General features: G+C 35.7%; 1 protein-coding gene across 5 annotated transcripts in view; it reads left to right on the top strand.

The window, feature by feature from the left end:
- Positions 1–9,816: 9,816 nt before the first annotated feature.
- Positions 9,817–16,391, top strand: part of LOC127795850 (xanthine dehydrogenase 1-like) — a 94,154-nt gene continuing 87,579 nt past the window's right edge. For 3 of the 5 annotated variants that reach the window (XM_052327789.1, XM_052327819.1, XM_052327810.1), the window contains exon 1: positions 9,817–10,173. In XM_052327789.1, the coding sequence (XP_052183749.1) occupies positions 10,038–10,173 (136 nt within the window). In that variant the 5' untranslated portion in view covers positions 9,817–10,037. Of the gene's footprint in view, positions 10,174–13,757; positions 14,062–16,391 lie in introns of all 5 variants that reach the window. The other 2 variants (XM_052327799.1, XM_052327782.1) reach the window with 2 other exon arrangements.

Below are 16,391 nucleotides of genomic sequence, written 5' to 3' on the forward strand. Positions count from 1 at the left end.
ATGTCTCAGATTACATTTTTTACACTCACAATGTCCCTCAAGATATGATGGCTCTGATACCACTGTTGAAACTGATGAGAAGCTGAAATTACTCACACACTTTTTATTAAATTCACAGAAGCTTAAATACAAAAGATTTGTAACTAAATCAGCTGCTAATCCTGAAAACCTGCTACAAATCCCATAATCGGCTATAGTCTTTCAACAGAAAGCTAAATTTAAGCAACTAAACTTGACTTGATAAGCACATAACAAACTCCTAAAAAATCTGCAATAGAAGAAAAAAAATAACAACCCCCTAAACTCATGGATGACTCAGCAACTAAAGCATAATTATCAACAAAATATAATAATAATAATAATTCTTAATTTATGGTTTAGAATTGGATTTCAGAACAGATAAATCTTTGAAAGCCTTTCACTAGTGTGATGCACCTTCTATATGAAAGTGCATTATGTGCAAATGAACCAGTGCAATTGCCTCACATCTTCTTCCCTATTATTCCCTCAGTCAACCTTCAAGCATGCATCAAGCTACATGTTTATTGTTTCTTTGGGAGGCAAAAGAAAAATATCCTAGATCAACATATAATACTCTAGGAGTAGAAATAAATCGTACTTGAAATCTGTTTGTACTGGGGCTCACTCCAATTTTTGGCCAAGAACACGGCAATCCATACAGATCCTGCTGACAGAAATGAGGGAAAAAGAAATCAATATTACTGGATAATTTTGCAAGAATATGCAACAAATAATTAAACTTGAACATGCTAAAAGTTGGCAAATTTGAAATCATTTGAGTTCCAAACATTGATGCTATTGTAGTAAGAACTAAGAACAATCAATATGATGCCTGATATTCTGAATCATAAAGCCAACTTTGCTCAAATAACAACAGCCTAATGCACCCAAGCTCAAGCTTGGAAAAACAACACTTCTCCAGCTGAGCTAGTAATTAATTATTCTGCTCTCTAGTGCTCATACTCTCTCTCGAAACACTAGCCCAACTATCTATTAAATCAGAATATAAAGCAAACAAGTACACAATTGGGAAGAAAATATAGCACAAAATTTTGAAGATAAATTTTACTTATCAGCTACTACATCAACATTCCAATACTGCCACCTTGTCCATACACAGATGAAAATCAGCCTATGAAACAGGAAATGGGCAACTCAACTTGTACGGTACTTCAGATGACAGTGAAATGGACAAACCTAAATCAGGTGAAAATTTTCATGACGACCCATTTAAATGCAATGACAACTTATAAAAGTAGGCATATGAATTTGTTGATATTCCACCTACTTTATGCTCAAAGTATATTACCCTGTTGAGGGGAAGTGCTAGGAAACTAGATTTTCATTGTTGCATTATCTGATTTAAAGGAGGATCGGTTCAAGGTAAACTTAGGAAAATTTGCAGTAACTCTGGTGGTCTAAAGTTCCGTATCTATGGGCTTTAGCTTCTATCTTGGGTTGTAGGGTTCGATCTCTCCCCTCCGAGTCCCTCAATAACCAAGCCCTTGACATGGAAGATCCAAAACGAAGTAGATGAGTAAAAGAGACTCTATATGTCGGAAGGGGGCAGGTCACTGCAAAGTTGTTCTATGGATTGGATCAAGAAAAAAAGATGGGATATGGGAAGAACCCAAGTAAAAATCCTTGGGCTCTTTACGCCTACATTGCCTGCATGGGAATATCTAGGCATTGGGCAGCCTTTAAAATGAATAAAAATAAAGAATAAAACAATGCCTCAAGGTTCACCTTCAGCAAGCCCGGCCTATGCAAAAAAGACACATTCAAAATGTTGGAGAAGAAATCAATTATACTGCTTATACTAACAGTTCTTATAGTCTGCTGCTTCAAAATTTCATTTGGTCTGCATGGATTCAATTGGACCACACTGGAACAGTGGAACTTTTAATTTTCTGTCTTAGAATTTGTATTAGTCTAGCTGTTAAGTCTTGGTGAAGGACTTTGTATTTAGTTGGGAAAAAATTGTATGTTTATATTTTATGAGTTTAGAATATAACGAAAATAACTAACTTAAAGTTATTTCTAGATAGGCCTTGTATTCTTTGGTATTTTCATTTAAGTCCTTAAGTTGTAACCACCACTATATTTTATGAATAGAGGCGGATAGGTTCTCGGGAGGCATGATGAGTTTTCAGCATTCATTTAGTTTTCTGTTGTGTGCGGGTTGTAGAGAATAGAGAGAGAGCTTATGCTCGGTCCTTGTATTCTTGAGAGGTAGACTATTGTTCATAGTTTGAGTGTGTGCAACAAAAAGGAGTGTTGTAATCTTGATTGTGTTTCTAGTAGATTCTCTCAGAGGCTTCAACAGGATGTAGGGCATTTCATGCCTAAACCAGGATAAGTTCTTGTCCCTTTTTACAGTTTTGTTATTGTTTTGTTATTTGTTCAGTTTTACATGTCTTTGTTTCTATTACTATCGGGTGAGGGTCGGTGTGAGAGAGTGAATATTCTTGTGAGGAAATCTATCCAAGATTCTACAATTTGGTATCAGAGCTTAGGATTTCACATAATTACTTTCAAGATTCATCCAAGAACCCTTAGAACAGTCTTAGAAATCTTCAGAAATGGCTATGTTCGGTTTCGCATCAAGATACGATATTGAAAAATTTAATGGCTCAAATGATTTTTCTTTATGAAAAATAAAGATGCCGGCCCTCCTTGGAAATTTGGGTTTAAAGGAGGCGCTAAGAGAGGAACTAAGGGATGAAGAGAAAGTAGGGGATGTGACTAAAACCCTCTCGGTAGAGTAGAGAGCAGACATAGAAGAGAAGGAATTGAATACCCTAATTCTTAGTTTATGAGATAAGGTATTAAGGGAAGTGTCTAAGATGACCACATCCTTAGAAATTTGGAAGAGATTGGACAATCTTTACTTAACAAAAACCTTGTCAAGTTGGTTATATCTAAAGACTAAATTCTTTACATTTAAGATGAAAGAAAAGCAAAAGTTGCAAGAATATATAGATGAATTTAATAAACTTCGTCTAGATCTAGAAAACATCAATGTTGAATATGATGATGAAGATAGGGCATTGGTTTTATTACATTCTTTGCCTTGGTCATATGAGCACTTTGTTGATATTCTGCAACATGGCAGAGACAAGCTGTCTTTAGAAAATATAATAGGAGCCCTAAATTCAAAAGACTTGAGGCATACTCAGGAAGAAAAATCCTCTAGTGGTGATGTTCTGACTGCAAGATCTAGAAGTACCAAAAAGAATTTCAAAGGGAAAAATAAATCTAAGTCTAAGTTAAGAAATGAGAGGGGTCCAATTAAGTGTTATCAGTGCCAAGAAAAAGCGCACTTTAAGAGAGATTGTCCAAAGAGGAAGAAAGATTTCAAGGAGAAAGATATCTTAGATTGTAACACCCCACTTCTCTGGAGCGTTAGGTAACGTAAGATTCTGGAGATATTTTTTTTTTTCAATTAATGGAAACTCAATACAAAACCATTCCTCGAAGATCCCGTTACACCTTCTTATTATATCAACTATGAACCATCAATAAACTAAGATAGGTTCATCATCTCAAATGCAGAAGTTAGATCGAAACCTCAATAAATCATAACCAAAACCACTTTATTCATAATATAAAGTCGAACCAATGTTTACATGACGTCCTCAAAATAAACAACATAATTGAAACGACATAATATAAAACATCCACTAATCGCCGTCACTCCTCGAAAATTCCATTTCTCTTCGCACCGCTACCTTCACCTGGAACGTTTTAATATTCCAGGGACAAAGTCCATATTAGATGATGAATTATCTAAGTGAGAGTTCAAAATTATGTTTTTATGAATGAATGCAAGACATAAAATAAACCAACACAACTCAGTAAGCCCTAGCCCAAGAGAATCCCAACGCGCTTAACCCTACCACGGAAAAAAAACAATCTCTCTAAAAGCTATGCCACCATACCGACATATTGACACGACGCGATTCTAGCTTAAGAGGGGCAAGTCAATGCATCTCTCTAACATCTCGAGAACAATCGTTACCAATTCCTGGCCTAGGAGGGTCACATCAACACATGAACCCGTCTCACCATACATTTACGTCGGAGATTACGTTCTCACTCTAAGCATCCAGGAACCACCATACAATCCCAACTCCAAAATTTCACATGGACCACCCAGTCATCTTAGTGTAAATTCTTTGACCAAACGGCCTGGCACGGAAATCAAAGCGACTATCTCGACATGCTCACCAGCACAAGATACCCTTATTATTCCGTCACGCTCTTGGAGAATTATGGTTACATTATCCAGACAACATCCTAAGCTGACATCCCACATGAACAACACATTATGGACCACTTAGTCATCCTAGTGCCACTTCCCTGACCAAACGGCAAGGCACGAAAACCAATGCGGCTATCACGGCATGCATACTAGCACACGATACCCCTATTATTCCATCACGCCCTTGGAGAATTATAGCTACATTATCCAGACAACATTTTAGGTTGACATTCCATACGAACCCACAAAACGCAAGACAATGTCACATTTCACAGTTCAATGCATCATATAAACAACATTTTATAAAATGCAATGCACAAGTTCAAAACGTTGAGGGACGAACCTCCCTCATAAAACCAATCGTCACCAGTTACCGTTTGCATGCAACAAAACCATTTTGTATAAAATCATAACACATTTAGGTAACACCAATACTAAGTTTTTAGGACAGAAATACCCATAATAAATCAAGTTTTGGTAGTGAATAACTCACAATTTAAAATCAAGTTTCCAGGTAGAACACTTACCTCAAATGTGATCGGAATGCCTCGATTTGCGTGTCAAATCACAAACACTCAAACTTATATTCAACCTCAAACCACAATGCTTCATAAACACCATATTTAATTAAAGAGCATCAAAATCTATTTTTCCTCAATTTTTTCATAATTTTCTCTATTTTTCTCCCAATTTTCACCTAGATAATTAAAAAATAATTATTTTCTTGGACTTTTTCCCAATTTTTTTAACATGATAAATCCTAAAATAAATCAAGAAAAATATTAGAGGTGAAATTATAGAAATACCCTTGCTCACGTGCTTAGCGTGTGGCTGCGTGTGGAGTGTGGCACGTGCAACCACGCGCCATCTTCTTCTTCAATTTTTTGGCCGCCGTTGATGACTACGATGGCTAAAATAACGGCACCCCTTGAAGCCCTTGATGAATCGATCTCAATGGCACTGGTTTTAGGCCGAAAAGACACCAAAAAAGCTTCCAAAATTGCAGTTGCAGGCGGCCCTAGGCGGTCCACCACCTGATTTTAGTCGAGCTCCAATCGGCCTCCAAACGAACCCAAAATGCTTCCAAATGCTCCCAATCTCTTCTCCTTGATGCAAGGATCAAAAACCCCTTAATCACTCTCTCAAAAACATCCAAAAATGCGGTCAATTTGATGCTCCAAAAATCTGAAACCCTCGGCTCTTTTATACCCCAAAATCGGCCACATCTCGGCCAATCAAAGACCAAACCTTAGTCCCTAAGCCTCCTAGCGCCGGACACAACCTCCCTCGATCCTCCCTCGGCCGTCCCGTCGCCAAAATCTACATCCACGTGCGGTGGAAGGCGGCGGCCGAATTCCTCCCTAGCGTTCATACTACAGATTTTTCTTTTATTTCACTTTGGCCCTCTAATTTCTTCAAATGTCATTTTGGCCCTTTCCCAAGCATCCCTGATCTTTCCAATACCACCATTAAGGCCCACAAGTTTAGTACTTCTTATTTCATCCTCGAAATTCCTAAAAATCTATCATTTTAACCTCCATTGGGCAAATTTAGAAAATTGAACTCAGGCCCGACTGGTTGATTTGACCTTAAATCCATTCGTTTCAACCAGAAATTGCTCAAGGGTTATTTCATATACAAAATCTAAATCCTCAAGACACTCCGTTGACTTCCCAGATGTTTCCTATGTTGATTCGATTTTCTCAGCCCGGTCGACAGTTGTACCAAAAACTGTTTCCAATCCAACTTCTTTCATCACCTAAAATCATAACTCGTATTACTCGTCAATACCTTTACATTTTCCTTAATCATCTAGGGTCCGGGGTACTCCTTCTGGTCATTTTGGTCACCTAAGACTGCGATAGTGTACCCTATAGCCTATTTCTTTCAAAAATTCGAGTTATACCCTTCATTAAACACTATTTATATCCTCAACAATTTCCCAAGTATTACATGGATGATGGAGTTTCAGTGTGTGAGTTTGGGTATAACAATTCTGATGCACTAACAGTGTGTCAGAACTCAGTGAAGGAAATGTGGATCTTGCACTCAGGTTGTTCTTTCCACATGACACCCAATAGACACTGGTTTGCAAATTACCAAGAATTTGATGGGGGCAAGGTTCTTCTAGAAAACAATCATGAGTGTAGGGTCCTAGGAGTAGGAGATGTAAGGCTTAAAATGCATGACAATACCTACAGGACCCTTCAAGGGGTAAGACACATCCCGGAACTAAAAATGAACTTAATCTCTCTAGGATCATTAACTAAAACTGGCAATAGTTTTAAGGGAGATGGAGATACACTTAAGACATCCAAAGGATCTCTAGTGTGTATGAAGGCTAGTCAACAAAATGGAATACACGTTCTGCAAGTTGCTGCATTAAATGGGGAAGCAACAATTGTTGATAATAAGGCAACCACAAACTCTAGATTATGGCACCTTAGAATGGCTCACATTAGTGAGCTTAGCCTAAAAGAATTAGCCAATCAAGGGATATTAAAAGGAAACCAAGTGGCAGGCTTAGATAAGTGTGAATCCTGCATATACGGGAAGTCCAGTGAGATAAAATTTAATAAAATTGCTATACACTTATCTAAGGGACCCCTAGATTACATCCATAGCGATTTATGGGGGCCTGCCCAGACTGTCACTTATGGTGGAGCTAGGTATTTTTTGTCCATAATAGATGATTTATCTAGAATGGTACGGATTTATGTTTTGAAAATAAAATAACATACTTTTGAGGCATTAAAAACATGGAAAACCATGATAGAAAATCAATAGATAAAGGTCTCTACCAAAGACTAGTTGGGAGACTCATTTATCTATCACATACCCAGCTTGACATAACATATGCTGTGGGATTGATTAACCAATTTATGCACAATCCTAAGAAAACACACCTAAAAGCTGTACACATAATTTTGCAGTATCTAAAGGGCACACTAGGTAAGGGAATCCTATTCAAAAGAGGATAAGAATTAACCTTTGAAGTCTATATGGAAAGTTGACAGACACTTTATAAAAAAAAAAAAAAAAAAGCTTGAAAGTAGTGTAATTTGTACGCCATTTGTGCCTATAGGAAATTAGTCGGCAGCTTTATTTTCTTATCCAAGAAGATGTAGAAGACATCTCGTCACATACCTCAATAGTCATCACCAATGAATAATCATCTTCCATAGCTATGTTCTAAAAAATCCCATCACTTTGAGTCAATATTAACACCATCATTACTTTTTCCACTCCTGGTCAATCCCCACCTTATCATATGTTAAATAAAGTAGTTCCTCATATGCCCATCCCTTCCTTATTTTGCACATTTTTTGGTTCCCCCAACATAGTTCATGCCATGTTGGACAAAATGCTTCCAATGCCCATTCCAATAACACGTGACGTCTCTTATTGTTTGGGTATCAATTTTCCACAAGCACTTAAAATACATAATACACAATTCCTAGCATATATGCGAATTTATACATACATACACATATATAAATGAACACAAATACACAAACACACATATATGATCATATACATGTTTATCCAAATGTACATATATATAAATGAACATGTGTATATATGTGATCATATATATGTTCATCCAATATGTTCAAATATTTTCGTATATATTCAAACATATATAAACGATCAAGTATATATATATATATGTGTGTGTGTGCACATGGAAATAGATGAATATATAACCAATACATATATACAAAAAATTATATGTAAAGGGATGAACATTGGGGTGCATATATATATATATATATGTAAAAAATCAACAACCTATACATATATTTTCAATGTTCACATGAATGATATGATACCCTAAACATGTAAAATAGAATAACAATGTTCAAAAAATGGGAGATATACCTCAAATTCGAAAATTTGTTAGTATCGAATCAGATTGAAGTGATATAGGCCAGAATCAAGTTTGAGAGAGCTACTGTTTGAGATGGGAGATTTCAAGCTAGGGTAAGGTCATTGTCCAATTGTCATTTACTGGGAAAGATTCGCCTCCAATCGTCGTTCTTTGAGGGAGAGAAGTTGTGAGGTTAGGGTTAGGTTTTTGGGCAAATTGTGAGTTATATTTTTTGGAAAATGCTAGAGAACCCGACGGGTTTACTGATCGGGGGTAAAAAGATGAATTTGCCCCACGCCCTGCTATCTTCTTTTCCCTCCCATGGATTGCTCCACCTTTGCTCTCTCATCTCCCCTCCCATGGCCACTGTTGTCGCCTCGCTGCCATCGTTGCCTCGCCTCGCCGACAACAGCGACGACCATGGAAGGGAAGATGAGAGAGCAGACGCGGGGGTAGTGGCCTACTTTGCAAATTTGCAAAATGGGCGAGAGCAAATTCGTCATTTTATCCCCATTCGGTAAGGCGCTCAATGGGGCTGTTTGGCATTGTAAAACGACTCATATTTTTTTAGGGAGGGGCAGTGTTTAATCAAAACGACGCCATTTCCTGGGGGGGTGTTTAATCAAAACGATGCCATTTCCATTAACACAAGGAATGCTCATAAAATAGATGTTTTTATTTAGATGTAAGACAGAAACACTTGTTGTTAAGCGTTTTAGTAATATATTAAGGGGATGTTTGTTAAAATGAGCAAAATAAGAGATATTAAGATAAGTTTGGAATGCATTCTAGATCAAGATATAGAATGATCAAGATAAGACTGGAAAGCATTCCAAGATTTCTATTAGAGTGTTTGTTAAATTTTTTAGAATCCACTAATAATTGTATTTTTTTTTTATGTGTTTGTTGATGCATATGATAAGCACCAAAATAAGAGTTTTTTTACTAAAATATCCTTATTACCAAATTTATGATTAAAATAATATTTTATGATTAATATGAGTTGTCAAAAAAATTAAAATTAAAATTAAAAATAATATTTTATTTTCTAAATTCATGTTCAAAAATAAATTTAAAAAGAGTTGAAAAGTAGAAATAATTATTGTTAGAATTATAATAATTTCACCTAGATAATTAAAAATGGCCAAAATATATTTTCATAATAGGTAATAAAATATAAAATTAAATAAAATAATTTAAAAATTAGTGAAAGGAATTATATTAGTTAATAAAATATATATATAGAGAGAAATTTAAATTTTAAAAATCAATGAAATGAATAATGTCATTTAAAATTTAAAAATTATCAAAACATATAACAATTTAAAAATGTATTAAATAATATTAATTATAAGAGTTAAATAAATAATTTTTTTTAATAAATTTAAATCTTTAAAATACATTAAATAACATTAATTATCTTATAAGGGATATATAAGTAATTGAACCTTATTTTGAAAGAGTCAGATAAATTTATCTAAGGGAGATGTCAGATAAATTTATCTTAAAAAAGGGAGATAAGAGATCAAGAACTTTTTTGAAAATAATTAGATAAATTTTAAAAAACACATTGAAAAAATCAAAAAAATACTTTTTCATATGATGTTTTCTGCTTTACCTTGATTAACGAACACCACTATAAAAGGGATTGGGCCTCGCTGTCGTCAGCAGAATTGGAAATAGGGCGTAATCCGATTCCCGATGATCGATCACATGCGGAACTCTTGATTACTCTTCAACTCGGTCCTTAATACTTTTCAACTCGATCTTTGTATTTATGCTTATCGATTCATAGCGTACAAATTTCTGTATTTCTTTGCGTCGAGATTAAGCCCTCAACCAATCGTATTCGAGAAGTCATCTGAATCATTTTCAAGTGCCATGGGATCATTGAAGCAAGAAGATGAATTGCGGGCGACGGAGGAAGAATCCAAGGAAGCAATTTTGTATGTTAACGGAGCCCGTCGAGTTCTACCTGATGGGTTGGCTCATATCACTCTTCTCGAGTATCTTAGAGGTACCTAGAATCTCTGTCTCTGGTCAATTCGATTTATGTCCAAGTTTGGTTACTAAGAAATTCCATGCGAAAGAAATAGGCATAGTTCTGTGATTTCTATTGACACCGCCCCCTTTTTTTCTCTATCCTTTCCCATTGTTTCTTCTAGTCAACCCAACATAAGATTTAATTGTCGCCTAATTCTCCACTAGTCAGGTGACTTACTTGATCATGTAGTGGCTTCAATACGAGACAGGGATTGTGGCCAAACCACGTTCTCCAGATTGGTCTTACTGTGTCTTGTGATCAGTGAAAGGCCAAGCCCTCTCAAGTGACGATGGGCGAGACCTCATCAAAACTCGTAACTCCAGTCTCCAATCCACTAGTTCACAAAAATTCTATTGAGACCGAGACTAGTATTGAAGTCAAAATCATGCAGATCATCTTGAGAAGTCTAGCTTTGCATGGCTGCCGGAGTGTAAATGGACGTTGGATGCAAGAGAGAACTCTGAGTGTCTAAATGAGTTAAAAAAAGGTTTTCTTGATCAAGTTGATGAGGTGCTATGAGCATCTTTATAATAGTGCCCCATGGTTAGAGCTGGAAATGAGTTGAGTCGAGCCAAACTGTGGTTCAGCTCAGCTCAACTCGTTTAAAATTGGTTCAACTTGTGCCTTGGCAATGAACCAAATTTTCTAGCTCGAGCTCAACTCAAACCAAGCTTGCGAACTGCTTGACTGGACTTGACTCATTAGGCTCAAATAACATCCAATTAAGCCAATATGAACCAATCTACCAACTCAAGCCAAGCAGCTTGTGAGCTTGGTTCATTAGCTCAACTTGTTTAACTCAATCCAATATGCAATAATGTTGAATTAATAATCACTTGGGGAAAAAAGGCATGGATCAAATATGCAATAATGTTGAATTAATAAATTTATCATTATCAATTATATATTATGTGCAAATTAAATATACTATAGGATATTCTTTAGAAAAAAATTATGTTCCTAATCACAAATAAAGTGTTTCATAATACTTAAAATTTTAAGCTTGAAAATTCTTTTCACGTGTTTTTACTATTAAGATATAATATAATAGCAATATCAGTATATATTATAACATATAATTTGTATTTATATATATTAGAACATATAATTTGTGTTTTATGTATTACATATAATTCAATTGAACTGGCTCATGAACCAAACAAGTTGAACACATCATGTATCGAGGTTGACCCATTTATTAAATGGGCCATATTTTTTATCTTGTGCCCAAACTCACTTGGTTCATGAACTTAGCTTATTGAGTTAGTTAACTAGTCGAATCATGAATGTCCCATGAGCGAGCTCGGTTTAGTTCAAGTGCTACCTATGGTAGAACATTTCATTTGCTACCTTGCTTAAGTCTCAAACTTGTAGGGAGAGATTATGCGTGTATGGACCTTCCATGAGTTGATAGTTGGATTCATGCATGAACTGCTCAATCTCTAGAAGAAGAGACTATGGAGATTTGACATCATTGACATATAGATGATTGAGTGTGCTATGTAGGGTTATTTTGGCATGTATACGTACAACTTGTAACTTTCTATTGATTATACACGTTAATGTTTAACTTTTTTTTTTTAAATTGAAACTTTAAAGCCTTTTCCACTTCAAATTGAAGGATTTTCTTTTTGTGAATGCTTAGAGGACAAAAAGGTGTGAATGTAGAGTTAGTCAGGGGGAAAGATATGGTAAACTACTAGGGGCTCATGTTGCCCAGGCAGATTAATTACATTTTGGGCTGGAGCAATGAATATATTTGAATGGGCTCATGTTGTACTAGAGAAACATATGTATGATAAGTAGTCTAGGCATTGCATCTGAATTATTAGAAGTTCTTTCTATAGATCCTATTTTGATTGATTTTGTTGGTTGAATTGAATCAAATACAATTAAGCAAAATCAAATTTTAGAAGTCAATTGACATTATGAATGCTATACCATCAACCTTAACTTAGTTAGGATAAGGTGCAGTTGATAATGATTATAATGATGAATGCGATGAAAAAATAAGAAAAATGAAATAGAAAAAATACAAAAGCGATAAAATAAAAAGAAGATAAGTAAAAGGGTGTCACAAAACTTCTCACTTTGTAGAGGCTAGGGAAGGATCAATTTTGTACATACCATCACAGCCTAATCTTTTCTTTGCACAAAAGGCTGTTTCCCCAACTAAAACTCATAACCTTCCGATTACAAAAGAACAATTGTAACTGTTGTTACCTGCTACTAAGACTCACCCATTTTAAGAAGGTAAGTACATAATTTAATTCAGGTTTTTTGTATTTACCTATTTAACTTGTACTTGCTACCAAGGCATTTGGACCTTAATGTTCCCTTAGAGAGAAATATATGTGGCAGCAATTTCAGCTTATTCCCTTCAATTTCTATCATCACTTGGCATGTGGTGTAGCTTAGATATATATATATATATATATGAAATAAGCTGAAATCTTAGAAAGCTTACTTAGGTTTTATTGAATCCCAGTATGGTGTATTTATACAAGGAAAAATATCTCTACTATCTCTTAGAAAACAGGAATAGATTTGAATTTAGAGTTTAGAAGATAAATAATAGCAACTGATTTTTAAATTCTGGAATTATCTTTTTCTTTCAAGCTGCATCATTCCTTTAAATTTGGTAGCTTATCTTATCTTCTAGGCTGCCTCATCCTTTCAATCTTGAAGTCTTATCTTATCTCCATTTTAAAACTCGAGTATTCTATCTCATTGTCCAACACTCTCCCTCAAGTTGGTGAATAAATATTTGTCATTCCCAGCTTGCCAACAAGTCATTCGAAACCGGGTCTTGCCATGGTTTCGGTAAACATGCTAGCCACTTGACTTGTTTTAGGAATATAGGATAGGTTAATTCTTCCTCCTTCAATCTCCTGCTTTATGAAACTTCAATCTATTCTCACATGCTTCATTTGATCATGCTGAATTGGATTATTGACAATGCTAATTGTTGATTTGCTATCACTATATACGTTTGTTTGCTATGACAAAGGAATATATAAGTCTTTCATTAACCTTTCTATCCAAATTAGTTTACAAATTCCTTGAGCTATAGTTTGGGATTCTGCCTCGGCACTGCAGTAAATTTATATTTACTATAAAAAATATAGAAAATACAAGAATACTAGTTTAACTGAAAAAACATGTATTCCAGCTTAATGTAGAAGGAAGTATTTTCTAATTTGCTTATATTCAAGTTACTTTATTAATTTAATTGATAGCTGATGTTGCTATAACACTGTTTGTATTTTACTCTATGCATTGGCAGTGTTAGGCGGTTGTCTTGCTGAGTATAAATATAACCTCAGCAGAGTTATTGATGTACTTTTGATTAATTTCATTTCATCTGAGTTTAATTCAGTGAATTACGGGAGCTTTCTTCTCTCTTGATTGTGCCCTAGCCTGCAAATTCATTTGCCCTAGCATATTGTTTAATGGTATCAGAGCCATTGATGCAAATCATGACTTCGAATCTTGATCTTAGTGCCACCTCTTCTCTTCCACCTCGCTCATCCTCATCTTTATCATCTGCATCGCAGTTTGATTTTGCTGGGGTTGCAAAGGCGTTTAGTTTTATTCCAATAAAATTGGATTCTGATATCTTTTGGAAGGCGCAAGTTCTGGCCATGATCAGAGCTTTTGATTTACTGCCGTTCCATAACAAGACTCCATTGCCACCGAAGTATGTAGCAGATCCTGATGACAGAGAATCTGGAGCTCAGACGATGAACTCGGAGTGCCTAAATTGGCTGTGATCGGACCAATTGCTTCTAGGCTGGCTTTTTTTTGACAATTGACAAGGAGGTCTTGGCGCACGTGATTCATTGTGAATCATCTGCCGAGGTATGGACTTCACTTGTAAGTTTATATTCAAGACAAACTATTGGTATATCTTTTCAAATAAAGTGGTAGTTAAGATCAGTTAAGAAGGATTCTCTGTCTGTTAATGACTGCATTCTTAAGCTCAAAATGATTGGACATGCTCTAGCCTCAATAGGCGAGCCTTTGGGTGATAAAGAATTACTTCTTGCAATCCTTAATGGATTAGGTCATGATTATGAAACAGTGTTGAGCCTAATTACTTACCAAATGGATGAAATAGATCTTGAGAAAGTGTAGTACTTGTTGCTAATACACGAACAAAGACTAGCCTCTAAGAATTTGCCACAATCAATAATTAATTTTGATTCAGTTACACCTTCACCTATGCAAGTCACTATGACTGCATATACAACAAGAGGTGCTAGTAATTTTGTGAACAATAGAAGTGGTTTCGGTCAAAGAGGAGGTGGTTATATGAATCGAGGGGGAAGAGGACGAGGTAGACAGTCTGGTAGACGAATTTATTGCCAATTGTGTGGCAAGGGCACTTCGTTGATAGGTGTTATCACAAATTTGATAGGAATTTTCAGAGGACACCTACTTTTAATAAAAGATTTGAAAATCCTCAAGTCTCTACTCAGTCAGATTCAAGAGCTTTTCTAGCCTCCCTAAGTGTTTCTAATGAGGCCTACATGAATGATATAGGTTTTGTCCAAGGAGCTCATTATAGTCATTTTCCTTCTCCTTCATCTCTTGAGCACACATCTTAGCCTTTTACATCAGATCATTCATGGTTTGTTGATTCTAGTGCAACAAACCATATTACTTCCAATCTAAACAGCTTGTCACTGCATGCTCCTTACAACGGTGGTGACAAAGTCTTCGTTAGTAATGGTAAGCAGCTCTCTATTTCTAATGTTGGTCTTGGACATTTACGTTCACAAACAAAACCTACATCTTGTGTTACTTTGTCAAATGTTTTACATGTGCCTAACATGAAGAAAAATCTAATTAGTGTCTCACAACTTACAAGAGACCATGATCTTGTTGCTAAATTTAACTCTCATGCTTGTTTGATCAAGGACAAGAATACCGGACATGTGCTACTCAGAGGACAGCGTAAGGATGGGCTATACCAACTGAGTTCAAATTTTGGTCCTGCTGATCCTAGCTCTCCAGCTCATTCTATTAAACCTAGACATGATGTTAGCAGTACATTTCCTTCAAATTGTAATGAGTTTTCTTTCAGCAAGTATAATAGATAAGCTCCATTTAGTCATAGACTATCACCTAGTGTAAATGTTGCCCAAAACAATAATGTGTACCAACAGTGGCATGCAAAGCTAGGGCATCCCTCATTCAATGTACTGCACTTGATTCTCAATAAAATTTAGATTCCTTGCTCTTCTACATTTCTTCCTTTCTATGATTCTTTTAAAATTGGAAAGCTTCATCAACTTCCATTTGCTGATTGCAATATTACAGCTAAGAAACCTCTTGAGTTGGTTTATTCAGACTTATGGGGTCCGTCTCCTACTTTGTGTCCATTGAAGGATACCGATATTACATCATTTTTGTTGATGCTTATACACGTTATACATGGCTATACCCTTTAAAGTTAAAATCTAATGCCTTGTCAACCTTTGTTACATTTCACAAACTTGCTTAACTTTAGTATCAAACCTAAGTTAAAGCCTTACAAACAGAGAGGGGGGGGGGGGGGGGAATTTAAAGCCTTTTTACCTTATCTCCATAGTTATGGCATACAACCAAGTTTCACTTGTCCCTATACCCATCAACAAAATGGTGTAACTGAGAGGAAGCATAGGGATATCGTTGAAGTGGGACTTACTTTATTGAGTCATGCTCACATGCCTCTCAAGTTTTGGGTTGAAGCTTTTCAAACAACAATGTATCTTATTAATCTGCTTCCTTCATCGCCTCTCAAATTCCGCACACCATTTGAACTGCTATATCATAAACAATCGAATTATCTAATGCTCCAACCTTTGGTTGTGCTTGTTTTCTTTATCTGAGACCTTATGTCAAGCACAAGTTCGATTTTTACTCAACCAAATGTATCTTTATTGGGTATAGTCATGTTCAAGCAGGCTACAGGTGTTTGCATCCTTTTGGATGCGTTTATGTTTCAAGTCATGTTCAATTCAATCCTGATAATTTTCCCTATCTCGGTTTGTTCAAATCTCCTTCGTCTTCTTCTTCTGTTCCTACTAGTTTTTCCACACTATATTTTCAATCTCTTCCTTCATTTTCGTCTTCTAAAGTAGCACAATCTCTGGGTTCCTCCTTATCAAACATTGTTAATTCCATTGACTCCATGTCTTTGTTTC

The sequence above is a fragment of the Diospyros lotus genome, chromosome 1 (assembly GCF_014633365.1).
Source record: "Diospyros lotus cultivar Yz01 chromosome 1, ASM1463336v1, whole genome shotgun sequence".
Lineage (NCBI taxonomy): Eukaryota > Viridiplantae > Streptophyta > Magnoliopsida > Ericales > Ebenaceae > Diospyros > Diospyros lotus.